General features: G+C 47.0%; 1 protein-coding gene across 11 annotated transcripts in view; it reads right to left on the bottom strand.

Annotated features, from left to right (window-relative positions):
- Positions 1 to 20378, bottom strand: part of ralgapa1 (Ral GTPase activating protein catalytic subunit alpha 1) — a 324614-nt gene that overhangs the window by 162300 nt on the left and 141936 nt on the right. For 7 of the 11 annotated variants that reach the window (XM_048537674.2, XM_048537672.2, XM_048537669.2 and 4 more), the window contains 2 exons: positions 3046 to 3189; positions 1818 to 1985 (listed from right to left, as the gene is read on the bottom strand). In XM_048537674.2, coding sequence (XP_048393631.1) covers positions 1818 to 1985; positions 3046 to 3189 — 312 coding nt within the window. Of the gene's footprint in view, positions 1 to 395; positions 1986 to 3045; positions 3190 to 20378 lie in introns of all 11 variants that reach the window. The other 4 variants (XM_048537675.2, XM_048537679.2, XM_048537681.2 and 1 more) reach the window with 3 other exon arrangements.

The following is a 20378-nucleotide window of genomic DNA, read 5'->3' on the forward strand; positions in this document are numbered from 1 at the left end:
AAAAGATGAAATACACCTTTACAAACACATGTAACTTCTCCTTGCAAGACTCTACAGGGATATAATATTGAAAAGTCTGTCCCCTAGTGCTGAAAATGTTTAATACAGTCTAAATGCAAATTTGTGACATTATCTTAACCAACCACAAATAATTTCACTGTCAAAGATTAACAACTGAAAACCTGCATACATAAAAGGGAGACATTAGTATAAATTGATGAAGGGGCAGGGGTAAACAAAATATTTGCCAGGACATACCAGATAATCAAAAGCGCATGCAAGACCAATAAAGAAAAAGCAGTGATCATCTCCAAGCTCTTTGATTGCTTAAAGCTTTTCTGTTGCATCAAGCCAAACAGGTGCTCCGTTGTGCACTGCACACTGTTAGTGCTCACCTGCAACTTTCCTTCCAAAATATCCCAAAACATGACTGTAAAGATCCCTCAGTGGAGCCTCTGCTGGCACTTTTCTCTGCCTCTGTGGGGAAACATTTGCTTTCGACTTTGAAAAAGCGTGTACAACAGTTCTATAAACACCACCAAGGGAACTCTGTTGCTGTACTGATTCCTGTAAGCTACATGACCTAAGTGTTCCATGACCAGTGCCCTGACTACCACCTGTACTTCCCTTCAGCAGTGGGATACTTGCAGCAGTAATCAACGTTGATTTTCGATTCTTATATTCATTATGAGAAACTCTCGTGTCCAGAGGTCTGTACACACCAGGTTTCACTGAATCAGTTGGTGCAGAAGAGCCACTGCTGAAACCACCAAGTCTTCGAAGTCTCAACTTCCAATGAGCTTCCTTACTGTCCACCTGACTGTGGAACTGTACAGACTCAGTAGATGGCCTAAAACTAACATGCATATTGCTATTTTTTTTCTTATTTGCTATGCTTAAGTACTGCGGTTCTGGTGTTGCTGCAGTGATTTCTTGGTTAGCTGAAGATTTTTGTGCACTTAAAGCTTTAAGTGGGTCAGTAATTGTGGTTCTGTGTGAAAACGTATTTGAACACATGCTATACGCTTCAGTTAACTTATTAAGTTGTACAATGGCAGAGGTTTGGCAAGAGGCATCAGCTAGCTGTTTCCTTTCACATTGCTGATCTGTTGAGATTACCATGTTTCTATGGTCTACCTCAGTTGCCACCTGGCGAATAAGAACTTTTTGTCTCTGTCTGCAATCTGGATTTTCTGACTCCATTTGTGATGAAATTCCCTGTTCAAAGCTTTCAAGTGGCTTGTAATTATGCTCTTCAATATTGGTCTCTGGCAACTGCTTTTCCTGAGCAGTAAATTTAGTAATACTCAAATAATCATCTTCTAGATATGGAATAGAACTTTCAACATTTTCCAGGTCCTGTAGTTTTACCTGCGTTTCAGTTTTTCCTCCCAAAATCTTATCCTGGCTACTACTATTGCATATTTTTACTTGCCTTACATAGTCTAGATCAATCTCACCTACCATTAATGTGATACTTTCATTTAATGAAATGCCATTTGCATCCTCTCCCGATTTATGTTTGGTGTGTTCCATTTCTTCAGTCGGCTCATTAAAATACTTCTGTATGGAAGACAGTAAATCTGCCTCACTACCATCTATTGTGTGTTGACTGCACTCATAATAGGAAGTTATTGTTTCTATATCCCCTACAAGGTGACAAAGATGATCGTAAATATTATCACCAACTTCCAGAGAATGTTCTGCATTGTGTGCGTCTGTAAAATGACTTTCAGTGGACCTAGATAATGAGAACGCCTCAGCAGAACTTTGCAAACTTGAAGGAACTGATGAACTGTCAATGACAGGAACTGCACCTTTAGCTCTTTCAGCTATGAACGGTTCCATTATATCGGATGTGCTGCTGCTTCGTGGCATTGGCTGCTCTTCACGTACAGTGTTAAATACTTCAGAGGTGTTTTCTTCACTCTGAGAATAATGCCTTATTCGAGTAGGCCGGGCCAAAATTTGGGCATCATCAAGATCTTGAAAATAAACCATAATTAAAGGTTATAATTTGGAGAAATTGGAATTTCCAGCAAAACATAACATCACCAGCCATCCCTTGCATCTGTACAAACCAGCTCAGGACAAAATATCAAGCTTAACAAATGGAAAGATGAATGCCACAAAATTCTGTACATCAATTCTGACCAAAGGCAATCATAATTGCAATAATTGTAAAATAAAGATTAAATGCTATCCCACATATCCAACGTCAATTCTTTTGAATTACATTTTCAGGTATTATAATCAACATGCCAGCCTCAGAACAGTTTGGCTAAATGGAAGAGCATTGAAATAACATGCAAGAATTGCTTCATTTGCTTGAAAGAGGGAATTTTCATTACTTACAGGAAATATTTCAAGGCTTGTGACAAACAAGGAATCATAGAAGTACAAAAATCAAACCATTAAACAAATTAATTTAAACTGTATTTACTTTCACACTTATATTGCAGTCTCCCCAACTGGTGATTTCTTAACCCAACTTACTTTTGTTAATATTACATTCTGCCGTGTAGGCTTTACTGTGAAGTTATTGTTAACATTTTAGTAGAAGTGGGAAAAAGAGAGATACACATACGTACATATATCAAATTGTCCATTTTTCCTCATCCTATTAAAATGTTTGCTTCTACTTTAAAGTTCTGAAGGACCCTATATTTGTCCCACAGATGTTGCCAAAGTTAGTTTTTACAATCTTCTTTGCTTTTATTTCAGATTTCTAACATTGCCAACATTTCCTAAAAAAATCTGATTTTTTTTGCAATATGCGACCATTCACGTAAGTGGAAGGTTAAGAACACTACATAGTAAAAGTGAAGCTGGCTATATGTAGAGATAATATTTGTGTCAGAAAGCAAACAATATTAATCCTGTAATGTGTTTCCCAATTTCTAGCACAAATCAACTTAGCAAAAAACTAAAATATTCCATTTTGTTCCATTTTACAAGGTCCATTAATTTTTGGTAGTTAGAATAGCCAAGCAAGCAACAAGACGAATGGTAAATAGGCACAGCAAGTAAGCAGAGCTGAACTACCTGAAAGTTCATCAAAAAAGGGGGTGAGGACTAGGTCAAGCAGGTAAGGATTGGAAGAAGTATGGAGCAGGACGGGTGCACTTTTAGCATTGCGCATAGAGGCCGATGTACAAACACAATCACCAATGGATCGGCTTCCGATGGCTTTAAAAAAAATTAAAATGAAGAGAAAAGAGGGAATCAAAGCAAACAGTAGTATCCATAGTAATGAAAAGTGCTTTCACAAAAAGACAAAAACTAGCACAACGTAAGTAAACTACAGACATACAACTGTAGAAGTCAATTCTGTAACACTCCATGAGCTAGGATCTCAGACAGTCTAAGAATGTTGAAAAGCCATTAAAACAGAACTTTATTACACTTTATCCCATTTTTGTGCAACAGCTTTTTAGACAACACATGCTTGAAAAGTATAATTATTCAATTCTAAGCCATCATTGCATAATTGCTTACACATTTTACAGGGCTCGCATAAAGAGAATCTTAAGAATCTTATCCTAATGTTTCACAGTTGGTGGCAGTAGGTTATTCAACTTTGTAACAAAGGTATTTGGGTTGTTGGTTATTGTAAAATGCACAGTTTGTTCATTCAAAAACCATTCTACTAGCGAGTTTTGAGAAGATTTGTAGCTCAGGTTGAGGTTCTGGATGTGAGTTTGCTCGCTGAGCTGGAAGGTTAGTTTTCAGACGTTTCGTCACCATTCTAGGTAACATCATCAGTGAGCCTCCGACGAAGCGCTGGTGTTATGTCCCGCTTTCCCGGGAAATTTCGCGCCAAAAAACTTTACTCACTAACGCGACAGACCATGAATGGACAGACACAGTACAACGAGCCATAGACATCAGACAGCGGCAAACACAAAAAACGAAAAAACTAGACCTGCAGAATAAACTGGACAAACTCACACAAAATAACAACACAGACAACACAGAAGCATGGATAAAAAACTTATCTGACCAACCATTAACAGGCACTGAAAAAGCCATCTTAGTAAGAGGATTAAATTACAACTTCCAGGATGTGGACAAGAAAGATTTCTTAGCAGCGTTAGAAGCAACACTGAAAGACAACAAACTCACAGAAGAAACCCAGCAAACCATCAGACAGACAGTCGCACCAACACTAAGCAGGAAAAAGGAAGAAAACACACTCAATACACAAGAAAGGAAAGCCCTAAAAGGACTCAAAAAAGATAAAAACATCGTTATCCTACCTGCAGACAAAGGACGCTTGACAGCCATTTTAAACCGAACAGACTACATTGAGAAAGCGAATGCACTGCTTGCAGATACCGACACTTACCAACAGGTGGCAATAGACCCGACCCCACAACTAGAGAATCGAACCACTGCCTTACTCAAAAAACTTCAAAAATCTGGAGAACAAGAGAGACTTCCAAAAAATGAAACCAGATAGATCCAACACACCACGCTTCTACGGACTACCAAAAATTCACAAACCAGAAGCCCCCCTCAGGCCCACAGTGTCGCTACCTGGAACACCAACCTACAGATTAGCCAAGGAACTACACCAAAGACTAAAACACCTAGTAGAAGACTCCCACCACTCCATTCGCTCCACTCAAGAATTCCTGAACACCATCAAAGACACCAAGGTAGAAGAGGATGAAATAATGGTCTCCTTTGACGTAACAGCCCTGTTCACATCCATCAACATCAACCTGGCCAAAGAAACACTGATGACACTATTAGAAGAACAGAAGACACATACACCAGACACCACCAACCTCATCAGCCAGGACAACATCAAGCTAGTGGACCTATGCCTCACCACCCACTTCACTTTCAATAACAAAACCTACAGACAAACCAACGGTACACCCATGGGATCTCCGATATCAGGGTTCTTAGCAGAGGCAGTCATGCAGAGACTCGAACAAACAGCTCTGCCAATCATCCAACCCAAACTTTGGGTCCGCTATGTGGATGACACCTTTGTCATCACTAAACAAAACAAATTAGAGGAAACCTTCAAGATCATCAATAATACCCTTACTGGCATAACATTCACAAAAGAGGAGGAAAACAACAACAAACTGCCATTCCTAGATGTCACAGTAGAGCGAACAGCCAATGGGGAACTTCAAAGCAGCGTCTACAGGAAAACAACACATACGGACCAAATACTGAACTACAGGAGCAACCATCCCAACACGCACAAACGAAGCTGCATTAGAACATTATTCCAATGAGCCACCACACACTGCAGCACAAAGGAACTACGCAGAGCAGAGGAAAATCACCTATACAGCGTATTCAAAAAGAATGGGTACCCTATGAACACAGTCCGCCGATTCCTCAGCAATAAATCCAGACAAACAGACAAAACGGGCTCAGAAACCATAACCACTCTCCCCTACATCAAAGACATTTCCGAAATGACTACCAGACTACTCGGACCTCTTGGCATCAGGGTAGCCCACAAGCTCACCAACACACTAAAACAGCAGCTAATGAACTTAAAAGACCCTATACAGGCAACAAATAAAACGAACGTCATCTACAAAATACCTTGCAAGAACTGTGACAAACACTACATTGGACAAACTGGCAGAAAGCTAGCCACCAGGATACATGAACATCAACTAGCCACAAAACGACATGACCCAATATCACTCGTATCCTTACGTACAGATAAGGAAGGACACCACTTTGATTGGGACAACACATCCATCCTAGGACAAGCCAAACAGAGACACGCACGAGAATTCCTAGAAGCATGGCATTCCAACCGGAACTCCATCAACAAACACATTGATTTGGAGCCAATCTACCATCCCCTGAGAAAAAGAACAGGAAATGACATCACCAACCCAAGGAAACCTAACCAGATAAATAGAAAGCGGGACATAACACCAGCGCTTTGTCGGAGGCTCACTGATGATGTTACCTAGAATGGTGACGAAACGTCTGAAAACTAACCTTCCAGCTCAGCGAGCAAACTCACGTCCAGAACCATTCTACTCATTAAAAAATGGCTGAATGAAAATGTATTAAATAGTTTTCTCATTAGACAAATTATATATCGATCTGTATATTACTAAGTTTAAGTTGATTTTACAAATAGAAAACAGTACACTGTTCGCACAAATGATGCAGCCAAGTGTCCAAATGAAAATCACCTACTTTCTAGAATGAGCTGTTGGAGATTGAAATTAGAAATTGAATAAAACTGATATTTAAATACACACTAATAGCTTGAAATAGACAAATGCAGCTTGCACACTTTCTTGAAGCATGATGGTAAATACAGCTAATACAGAAAGAGTATAAAATGTGAGGCTGGATGAACACAGCAGGCCAAGCAGCATCTCAGGAGCACAAAAGCTGACGTTTCGGGCCTAGACCCTTCATCAGAGAGGGGGATGGGGGGAGGGAACTGGAATAAATAGGGAGAGAGGGGGAGGCGGACCGAAGATGGAGAGCAAAGAAGATAGGTGGAGAGGGTGTAGGTGGGGAGGTAGGGAGGGGATAGGTCAGTCCAGGGAAGACGGACAGGTCAAGGAGGTGGGATGAGGTTAGTAGGTAGCTGGGGGTGCGGCTGGGGGTGGGAGGAAGGGATGGGTGAGAGGAAGAACCGGTTAGGGAGGCAGAGACAGGTTGGACTGGTTTTGGGATGCAGTGGGTGGGGGGGAAGAGCTGGGCTGGTTGTGTGGTGCAGTGGGGGGAGGGGATGAACTGGGCTGGTTTAGGGATGCAGTGGGGGAAGGGGAGATTTTGAAACTGGTGAAGTCCACATTGATACCATATGGCTGCAGGGTTCCCAGGCGGAATATGAGTTGCTGTTCCTGCAACCTTCGGGTGGCATCATTGTGGCAGTGCAGGAGGCCCATGATGGACATGTCATCAAGAGAATGGGAGGGGGAGTGGAAATGGTTTGCGACTGGGAGGTGCAGTTGTTTGTTGCGAACTGAGCGGAGGTGTTCTGCAAAGCGGTCCCCAAGCCTCCGCTTGGTTTCCCCAATGTAGAGAAAGCCGCACCGGGTACAGTGGATGCAGTATACCACATTGGCAGATGTGCAGGTGAACCTCTGCTTAATGTGGAATGTCATCTTGGGGCCTGGGATGGGGGTGAGGGAGGAGGTGTGGGGACAAGTGTAGCATTTCCTGCGGTTGCAGGGGAAGGTGCCGGGTGTGGTGGGGTTGGAGGGCAGTGTGGAGCGAACAAGGGAGTCACGGAGAGAGTGGTCTCTCCGGAAAGCAGACAGGGGTGGGGATGGAAAAATGTCTTGGGTGGTGGGGTCGGATTGTAGATGGCAGAAGTGTCGGAGGATGGTAGGGTGGTGTGTGAGAACGAGGGGGATCCTCTTGGGGCGGTTGTGGCGGGGGCGGGGTGTGAGGGATGTGTCGCGGGAAATGCGGGAGACGCGGTCAAGGGCGTTCTCAATCACCAACGACGCCGACGGAACCCCGCCCACGGCCGACGCCGACGGAACCCCGCCCACGGCCGACGCCGACGGAACCCCGCCCACGGCCGACGGAACCCCGCCCACGGCCGACGACATCATCGCTCCGCCCACAACCTCCACAGCCTGCAACCCCAGAGGAGACAGCCACCCTGAGCCCTGCCGAATCTTCACCATCCCCCCAGACCTCCCACTGACTGAGGACGAACGGTTAGTCCTGAGCAAGGGGCTCACCTTTGTCCCCCTACAACCACACATCAACGAATACCAGTCACGGTCGGACATAGAGCAGTTTTTCCGCCGTCTTCGCCTGCATGCCTACTTCTTCAACCGGGAACCCAACCCTCCTTCCACTGACCCCTTCACCCGCTTCCAACACAAGTCCTCCTCCTGGACACCACCCCCAGGCCTCCTACCCTCCCTCGACCTCTTCATCTCCAACTGCCGTCGAGACATTAACCGCCTCAACCTCTCCACCCCTCTCACCCACTCCAACCTCTCCCCCGCAGAACGGGCAGCCCTCCGCTCCCTCCGCTCCAACCCCAACCTCACCATCAAACCCGCAGACAAGGGTGGCGCAGTGGTAGTATGGCGTACTGACCTCTACATCGCCGAGGCCAGACGCCAACTCTCCGACACCACCTCCTACCGCCTCCTCGATCATGACCCCACACCCGAGCACCAAACCATCATCTCCAACACCATTCATGACCTCATCACCTCAGGGGACCTCCCACCCACAGCCTCCAACCTCATTGTTCCCCAACCCCGCACAGCCCGTTTCTATCTCCTTCCCAAAATCCACAAACCTGCCTGCCCTGGTCGACCCATCGTCTCAGCCTGCTCCTGCCCCACCGAACTCATCTCCACCTATCTGGACTCCATTTTCTCCCCTTTGGTCCAGGAACTCCCCACCTATGTCCGTGACACCACCCACGCCCTCCACCTCCTCCAGGACTTCCAATTCCCTGGCCCCCAACACCTCATATTCACCATGGACGTCCAGTCCCTGTACACCTGCATTCCGCATGGAGATGGCCTCAAGGCCCTCCGCTTCTTCCTGTCCCGCAGGCCCGACCAGGCCCCCTCCACCGAAACTCTCATCCGCCTAGCGGAACTCGTCCTCACACTCAACAACTTCTCTTTTGACTCCTCCCACTTCCTACAGACTAAGGGGGTGGCCATGGGCACCCGCATGGGCCCCAGCTATGCCTGCCTCTTTGTAGGTTACGTGGAACAGTCCATCTTCCGCACCTACACAGGCCCCAAACCCCACCTCTTCCTCCGGTACATTGATGACTGTATCGGCGCCGCCTCTTGCTCCCCAGAGGAGCTCGAACAGTTCATCCACTTCACCAACACCTTCCACCCCAACCTTCAGTTCACCTGGGCCATCTCCAGCACATCCCTCACCTTCCTGGACCTCTCAGTCTCCATCTCAGGCAACCAGCTTGTAACTGATGTCCATTTCAAGCCCACCGACTCCCACAGCTACCTAGAATACACCTCCTCCCACCCACCCTCCTGCAAAAACTCCATCCCCTATTCCCAATTCCTCCGCCTCCGCCGCATCTGCTCCCACGATAAGACATTCCACTCCCGCACATCCCAGATGTCCAAGTTCTTTAAGGACCGCAACTTCCCCCCCACGGTGATTGAGAACGCCCTTGACCGCGTCTCCCGCATTTCCCGCGACACATCCCTCACACCCCGCCCCCGCCACAACCGCCCCAAGAGGATCCCCCTCGTTCTCACACACCACCCTACCAACCTCCGGATACAACGCATTATCCTCCGACACTTCCGCCATTTACAATCCGACCCCACCACCCAAGACATTTTTCCATCCCCACCCCTGTCTGCTTTCCGGAGAGACCACTCTCTCCGTGACTCCCTTGTTCGCTCCACACTGCCCTCCAACCCCACCACACCCGGCACCTTCCCCTGCAACCGCAGGAAATGCTACACTTGTCCCCACACCTCCTCCCTCACCCCCATCCCAGGCCCCAAGATGACATTCCACATTAAGCAGAGGTTCACCTGCACATCTGCCAATGTGGTATACTGCATCCACTGTACCCGGTGCGGCTTTCTCTACATTGGGGAAACCAAGCGGAGGCTTGGGGACCGCTTTGCAGAACACCTCCGCTCAGTTCGCAACAAACAACTGCACCTCCCAGTCGCAAACCATTTCCACTCCCCCTCCCATTCTCTTGATGACATGTCCATCATGGGCCTCCTGCACTGCCACAATGATGCCACCCGAAGGTTGCAGGAACAGCAACTCATATTCCGCCTGGGAACCCTGCAGCCATATGGTATCAATGTGGACTTCACCAGTTTCAAAATCTCCCCTTCCCCCACTGCATCCCTAAACCAGCCCAGTTCATCCCCTCCCCCCACTGCACCACACAACCAGCCCAGCTCTTCCCCCCCACCCACTGCATCCCAAAACCAGTCCAACCTGTCTCTGCCTCCCTAACCGGTTCTTCCTCTCACCCATCCCTTCCTCCCACCCCCAGCCGCACCCCCAGCTACCTACTAACCTCATCCCACCTCCTTGACCTGTCCGTCTTCCCTGGACTGACCTATCCCCTCCCTACCTCCCCACCTACACCCTCTCCACCTATCTTCTTTGCTCTCCATCTTCGGTCCGCCTCCCCCTCTCTCCCTATTTATTCCAGTTCCCTCCCCCCATCCCCCTCTCTGATGAAGGGTCTAGGCCCGAAACGTCAGCTTTTGTGCTCCTGAGATGCTGCTTGGCCTGCTGTGTTCATCCAGCCTCACATTTTATTATCTTGGAATCTCCAGCATCTGCAGTTCCCATTATCTCTAATACAGAAAGAGTGATGGGATAGGCTTTTATACTTCAGGAACAAAGCTAAGAATCCAAGTTGCCTTCAGGCGACGAGAAAGTAAACGGGGGTGGTCGGGGTGGGGGTGGCGGGGGGGGGGGGGTGGCGGTGGGGGAGAGCTCGAACGAAAATTACGCTTCACAGGGTTAATGGAAATATGAAAAAGACATCTGTGTGACTGGTAGCCTTGTTTATTGATGAAGATATGTGATATAAATACTAAGATAGTCATTGACAAGGGATCCGTAACTGTAAGTTTTCATTCTATGTTTCAAGGAGAGAACTTTCAAATGTACTTGCATTAAGTTTCTCTCTCACATATATGCTGAAATAAGATCTGTAATAACTGTACCCAAGAATTAAAAGCCGCTGCTTTAAAATCACTACAATAATTTAGACACTGTGAGCAGGGTCTTGGTAATTTTAGCTAGTGACACTGGATCGAATGCTGGCATCAAAGCAAGGATGAGTATGTTTATTTTACTGCTCATTAGACAAGAGGGTCAGCATTGAAAATGTGCAGCTAACAAGCAGAACGGGTCTGTGTGAGCAATTATTAAAGGTGGCACAATGTTGTAATGTTGGATAAGCAAGAAGGTGTAATGGTAACTATCTTCAGGTTAAATGGAAGCAAATTTGATGAGCGACCATGGGGCAAAACACGGTTGATGAGAGAGAAACAGCAGGGTGAAACAGATGGGACCTAGCTAGGATGGCTAAAATGAGAGAGGCGGTTTCCTAGCCTGGTAAGGTAAGGTAAATGAGATAATTTTCTGGCCAGCTAGGGTACAATGGGGGAGGCCATTTCCATGACAGAGATCATCAATGGCATGGTAGTGCAAATTAGGATGTCTGGAATGATTACGGTTAATCCTGAGTTATAAAATCATAGACATATATGGCAGGACAACAGACCCTTTAGTCCAACTCATCAATAGCGACCAGATATCCGATATAAATCTAGTCCCATTTGCCAACATTCGGTCCATATGACTCTAAACCCCTCCTATTCATGCAAACTTCCAGATGCCTTTTAACTGTTGTAATTGTACCAGCCTCCACTACTTCCTCTGGGAGCCCATTTCATACATGCACCAGCCTCTGTGTGAAAACGTTGACCCTTAGGTCCCTTTTATATTTTTCTCCTTTCATCTTAAACCTATGCCTTCTCGTTTTGGGGACACACACACAAAAAACACTCTCTCTCACACACACACACACACCACTGTCTCTCACTCACACACACACACACACATACAGACAACACTTTCTCACAGACACACACACCACTGTCTCTCACTCACACACACAGCACTCACACACACACACACACAGACAACTCTCTCTCACACACACACACAAACACTCTCACACATACACACACACACGCCACTCGCTCTCACACACACACACCACTGTCTCTCTCACACACACACACACACACACACACACACCACTCTCTCACACACACACACGCCACTCTCTCACTCACACACACACACACACAACACTCTCTCGCACACACACAGACACCACTCTCTCACACACGCACACACACTTTCTCTCTCTCACACACACACACACAAAACACTCTCTCTCTCACACACAGCACTCGCTCTCACACACACACACAACACTCTCTCTCACACACACACAGACACACCACTGTCTCTCTCTCTCTCACACACACACACACTCTCTCTCTCACACACACACACACCACTGTCTCTCACTCACACACACACACAAACACACAAAACGCTCTCTCGCACACACACACAACACTCTCTCGCACACACACACAACACTCGCTCGCACACACACACAACACTCGCTCACACACACACAACACTCTTTCGCACACACACACAACACTCGCTCGCACACACACACACCACTCGCTCGCACACACACACACCACTCTCACACACACACAGACACTTTCTCTCTCACACACACACAACACTCTCTCTCTCACACACACAACACTGTCTCTCTCACGCACACAGAACACTCTCTCTCACACACACACACAACACTCTCTCTCACACACACACACAACACTCTCTCTCACACACACACACAGACAGACACACCACTGTCTCTCTCTCTCTCTCTCTCACACACACACACTCTCTCTCACACACACACACCACTGTCTCTCTCACACACACACACACACACCACTGTCTCTCACTCACACACAAACACACAAAACACTCTCACACACACACAACACTCTCTCGCACACACACACAACACTCTCTCGCACACACACACACACACACAGACACTTTCTCTCTCATACACACACAACACTCTCTCTCACACACACACACAACACTCTCTCTCACTCACACACATAACACTCTCTCTCTCACACACACACTCAACAGTCTCACACACACACACATTCTCTCTCTCTCTCTCTCACACACACAACACTGTCTCTCACGCACACACAACACTCACAAACACACACACACAAACTCTCACAAACACACACAACACTCACACAACTCTCATTAACACACACACACACACACCACTCACACAACACACAAACACACACAACACTCACACACAAACACACAACACACAACACTCGCTCGCACACACACACAACACTCGCTCGCACACACACACACCACTCTCACACACACACACATTCTCTCTCACACACACACACAACACACTCTCTCTCTCACACACACACACACACACACACACACTCTCTCTCTCACAGACACACACACCACTGTCTCTCACACACACACACCACTGTCTCTCACACACACACACAAACACTCTCTCGCACACACACACACCACTCGCTCGCACACACACACAACACTCACTCGCACACACATACACCACTCGCTCGCACACACACACACACAGACACTTTCTCTCTCACACACACACAACACTCTCTCTCACACACACACACAACACTCTCTCTCACACACACACACACACCACTGTCTCTCTCTCTCTCACATACACACACACACACCACTGTCTCTCTCTCTCTCTCACACACACACACACCACTGTCTCTTACACACACACACACACACACACACACCACTGTCTCTCACTCACACACACACACACACACACACACACCACTGTCTCTCACTCACACACACACACACAAACACAAACACACAAAACACTCTCACACACACACACAACACTCTCACACACACACACACAACACCCTCTCGCACACACACACACCACTCTCACTCACACACACACATGACACTTTCTCTCTCACACACACACACACAACACTCTCTCTCTCACACACACAGACACACCACTGTCTCTCTCTCTCACACACACACACATCACTGTCTCTCACTCACACACACACACCACTGTCTCTCACTCACACACACACACAAAACTCTCTCTCACACACACACACAACACAGACAGACAAAACACTCTCCCACACACGCACATACACACACACACCACTGACACAACACACACACAACACTCTCTCTCTTACACACACACACAACACTCACACACATAACACTCTCTCTCTCACACACACACATACACACACAACACGTTCTCTCTCTCTCTCTCACACACAGAACACTCTCTCGCTCACACACACAACACTGTCTCTCACACACACATAACACTCACACACATAACACTCTCTCTCTCTCATACACACACACACACACAAACACACACACACAACAGTCTCTCTCTCACACACACACAACTCTGTCACACATACAACACGTTCTCTCTCTCTCACACACACACACAACACTGTCTCTCACACACACACAATACTCACCGACACACACAACTCTCACAAACACACACAACACTCACACAACTCTCACAAACAGACACACACACACCACTCACACAACACACACACCACACACAACCTCACATAACACTCACACACACAACACACAAACACACACAACACTCACACACAAACACACACACAACAGTCTCTCACACACACACCACACTCTTTCTGTCACTCACACACACACAGAACACTCACTCGCTCACACACACACACCACACACAACCTCACATAACACTCACACACACACAAACACAGACACACACCACTGACACAACACACACACACAACACTCTCCCTCTCTCTCTCACACACACACACACACACATAACACTCTCTCTCTCTCACACACACACACACACAGAACACTCACTCTCACACACACACAGAACACACTCTCTCTCTCACTCACACACACACACACACACAACACACTCTCTCACACACAGAACACTCTCACTCACACACACACACAGACACACAACTCTCACAAACACACACACACACAACTCTTAGAAACACACACACACGCGCACAACTCTCACAACCACACACACACAAAACACCCTCACACACACACACCACTCACACACACACACACACATACACATACACCACTGACACAACACACACACACACAACACTCTCTCTCACACACACACAACACTCTCTCGCTCTCTCTCACACACACACACGCACATAACACTCTCACACACACATGCACATGACACTCTCTCTCACACACCCACACAACACTCTCTCATACACACACAACACTAACTCTCTCTCACACACACACACCACTCAGACACACACACACAACACTCACACACACAACTCACAAACACACACATGCACAACTCTCACAAACACACACACAACACAGACACACACACACAAAACACTCACACACACCACTGACACAACACACACACACACACAGACACACACACACACACAAAACACTCTCTCTCTCACATACACACACACACCACTGTCTCTCTCTCACACACACACACAACACAGACAGACAAAACACTCTCCCACACACGCACATACACACACACACCACTGACACAACACACACACAACACTCTCTCTCTTACACACACACACACAACACTCACACACACACACATAACACTCTCTCTCTCTCACACACACACACATACACACACAACACGTTCTCTCTCTCTCTCACACACACAGAACACTCTCTCGCTCACACACACAACACTGTCTCTCACACACATAACACTCACACACATAACACTCTCTCTCTCTCATACACACAAACACACACACACAACAGTCTCTCTCTCACACACACACAACACTCTGTCACACATACAACACGTTCTCTCTCTCTCACACACACACACAACACTGTCTCTCACACACACACAATACTCACCGACACACACAACTCTCACAAACACACACAACACTCACACACACACAAACTCTCACAAACACACACAACACTCACACAACTCTCACAAACAGACACACACACACCACTCACACAACACACACACCACACACAACCTCACATAACACTCACACACACAACACACAAACACACACAACACTCACACACAAACACACACACAACAGTCTCTCACACACACACCACACTCTTTCTGTCACTCACACACACACACACAGAACACTCACTCGCTCACACACACACACCACACACAACCTCACATAACACTCACACACACACAAACACAGACACACACCACTGACACAACACACACACACAACACTCTCCCTCTCTCTCTCACACACACACACACATAACACTCTCTCTCTCTCTCACACACACACACAGAACACTCACTCTCACACACACACAGAACACACTCTCTCTCTCTCTCACTCACACACACACACACACACACACACAACACACTCTCTCACACACAGAACACTCTCACTCACACACACACACAGACACACAACTCTCACAAACACACACACACAACTCTTAGAAACACACACACACGCGCACAACTCTCACAAACACACACACACAAAACACCCTCACACACACACATACACCACTCACACACACACACACATATACACATACACCACTGACACAACACACACACACACAACACTCTCTCTCACACACACACAACACTCTCTCGCTCTCTCTCACACACACACACACGCACATAACACTCTCACACACACATGCACATGACACTCTCTCTCACACATACACACAACACTCTCTCTCACACACACACACAGCACTCTCTCTCTCACACACACACACACACACACACACACAGAACACTCACTCTCACACACACACACACAGAACACTCTCTCTCACTCACACACAACTCACTCTCTCACTCACACACACAGAACACTCTCTCTCTCTCACTCACACACACAGAACACTCTCTCTCTCTCACTCACACACACACACAACTCTCTCACACACACACACACACAACTCTCACAAACACACACACACAACTCTCACAAACACACACACAAAACACTCTCACACACACACACACCAGTGACACAACACTCACACACACACACATACACACACACACCAGTGACACAACTCACACACACACACCAATCACACACACAACACTCTCTCTCTCTCACACACACACACGCACGCACATAACACTCTCACACACACACGCACATAACACGCTCACACACACATGCTCATGACACTCTCTCTCACACACCCACACAACTCTCTCACACACACACACAAACTCTCACAAACACACACACACAACTCTCACAAACACACACACAAAACACTCTCACACACACACACACCAGTGACACAACACTCACACACACACACATACACACACACCAGTGACACAACACTCACACACACACACCAATCACACACACAACACTCTCTCTCTCTCTCACACACACACACGCACGCACATAACACTCTCACACACACACGCACATAACACGCTCACACACACATGCTCATGACACTCTCTCTCACACACCCACACAACACACTCTCTCTCACACACACACAACACACTCTCTCTTACACACACACAACACTCTCTCACACACAGAGACAACACTCTCTCACACACACACACAACACTCACTCACACACACACACACACACACACATAACACTCTCTCTCACACACACACACACACAACACTGTATCTCTCACACACACACAGACAACACTCTCTCTCTCACACACACACACACAACATTCTCTCTCACACACACAACACTCTCTCTCTCACACACACACACACACAACACTCTCTCTCTCTCTCACACACACACACACAACTCTCACAAACACACACACACAACTCTCACAAACACACACACAAAACACTCTCACACACACACACATACACCAGTGACACAACACTCACACACACACATACACACACACCAGTGACACAACACTCACACACACACACCAATCACACACACAACACTCTCTCTCTCTCTCTCACACACACACACACACACACGCATGCACATAACACTCTCACACACACACACGCACATAACACGCTCACACACACACGCTCATGACACTCTCTCTCACACACCCACACAACACACTCTCTCTCGCACACACACAACACACTCTCTCACACACAGAGACAACACTCTCTCACACACACACAACACTCTCTCACACACACACACAACACTCTCTCACACACACACACAACACTCTCTCACTCACACACACACATACACATAACACTCTCTCTCACACACACACAACACTGTACCTCTCACACACACACAGGCAACACTCTCTCTCTCTCACACACACACACACAACATTCTCTCTCTCTCACACACACACACCCACAACTCTCTCTATCACACAGACAACACTCTCTCTCTCACACACACACACAAAACACTCTATCGCTCACACACACACACAACACTCTCACACACATACACAACACTCTCACACACACACACAGCACTCTCTCTCACACACATACACACAACACTCTCTCTCACACACATACACACAAACACTCACACACACAACTCTCACAAACACACACATACACACCAATCACACAGACAACAATCTCTCTCTCTCACACACACACACAACTCTCACAAACGCACACACACACACACAACTCATTCACACACACACAACAATCACTCACTCACACACACAACACTCACACACACAACTCACAAACACACACATGCACAACTCTCACAAACACACACACAACACAGACACACACACACAAAACACTCACACACACACACACACACACCACTGACACAACACACACACAGACACACACACAAACACAAAACACTCTCTCTCACACACACATACACACACCCATACACAACACTCTCTCTCTCTCTCTCACACACACACACAAACACTCTCTCTCTCACACACACACACAAACACGCACACATGCACAACACACAACACACACACACAACACTCACACACCACGCTCTCTCTCTCTCACACACACACACCACGCTCTCTCTCTCTCTCACACACACACACACACACACACACACACACACACACAGAACACTGTCTCTCTCACACACACACACATACCCCAACACTCTCTCTCTCACACACACAACACTCTCTCGCACGCACACACACAACACTCTCTCTCTCATACACACACAACACTAACTCTCTCTCACACACACACACCACTCAGACACACACACACAACACTCACACACACAACTCACAAACACACACATGCACAACTCTCACAAACACACACACAACACAGACACACACACACAAAACACTCACACACACACACACCACTGACACAACACACACACACACACACACACACACAAAACACTCTCTCACACACACATACACACACCCATACACAACACTCTCTCTCTCACACACACACACACCCAAACACTCTCTCCCTCACACACACACAAACACGCACACATGCACAACACACAACACACACACACACAACACTCACACACACTCACACACCACGCTCTCTCTCTCTCACACACACACAGAACACTCACTCTCTCTCTCACACACACACAGAACACTCTCTCTCTCTCTCACACACACACAGAACACTCTCTCTCTCTCACACACACACACACACACACACACACACACACACACACACACAGAACACTGTCTCTCTCACACACACACACATACCCCCACAACACTCTCTCTCTCACACACACACAACACTCTCTCACACACAACACTCTCTCTCTCTCATACACACACAACACTAACTCTCTCTCACACACACACACCACTCACACACGCATACACAACACTCTCGCGCGCACACACACAACACTCTCGCGCGCACACACACAGACACACCACTCTCTCTCACACACACAGACACACACAGAACACTCTCTCTCATACACACTCTACACGCTCTCTCACACACAAGACACAACACCCTCACACAAACACACACACACAACAGTCTCTCTCTCACACACACACAACACTCTGTCACACATACAACACGTTCTCTCTCTCTCACACACACACACAACACTGTCTCTCACACACACACAATACTCACCGACACACACAACTCTCACAAACACACACAACACTCACACACACACAAACTCTCACAAACACACACAACACTCACACAACTCTCACAAACAGACACACACACACCACTCACACAACACACACACCACACACAACCTCACATAACACTCACACACACAACACACAAACACACACAACACTCACACACAAACACACACACAACAGTCTCTCACACACACACCACACTCTTTCTGTCACTCACACACACACACACAGAACACTCACTCGCTCACACACACACACCACACACAACCTCACATAACACTCACACACACACAAACACAGACACACACCACTGACACAACACACACACACAACACTCTCCCTCTCTCTCTCACACACACACACACACATAACACTCTCTCTCTCTCTCACACACACACAGAACACTCACTCTCACACACACACAGAACACACTCTCTCTCTCTCTCACTCACACACACACACACACACACAACACACTCTCTCACACACAGAACACTCTCACTCACACACACACACAGACACACAACTCTCACAAACACACACACACAACTCTTAGAAACAC

The sequence above is a fragment of the Stegostoma tigrinum genome, chromosome 10 (assembly GCF_030684315.1).
Source record: "Stegostoma tigrinum isolate sSteTig4 chromosome 10, sSteTig4.hap1, whole genome shotgun sequence".
NCBI classification, from domain to species: domain Eukaryota; kingdom Metazoa; phylum Chordata; class Chondrichthyes; order Orectolobiformes; family Stegostomatidae; genus Stegostoma; species Stegostoma tigrinum.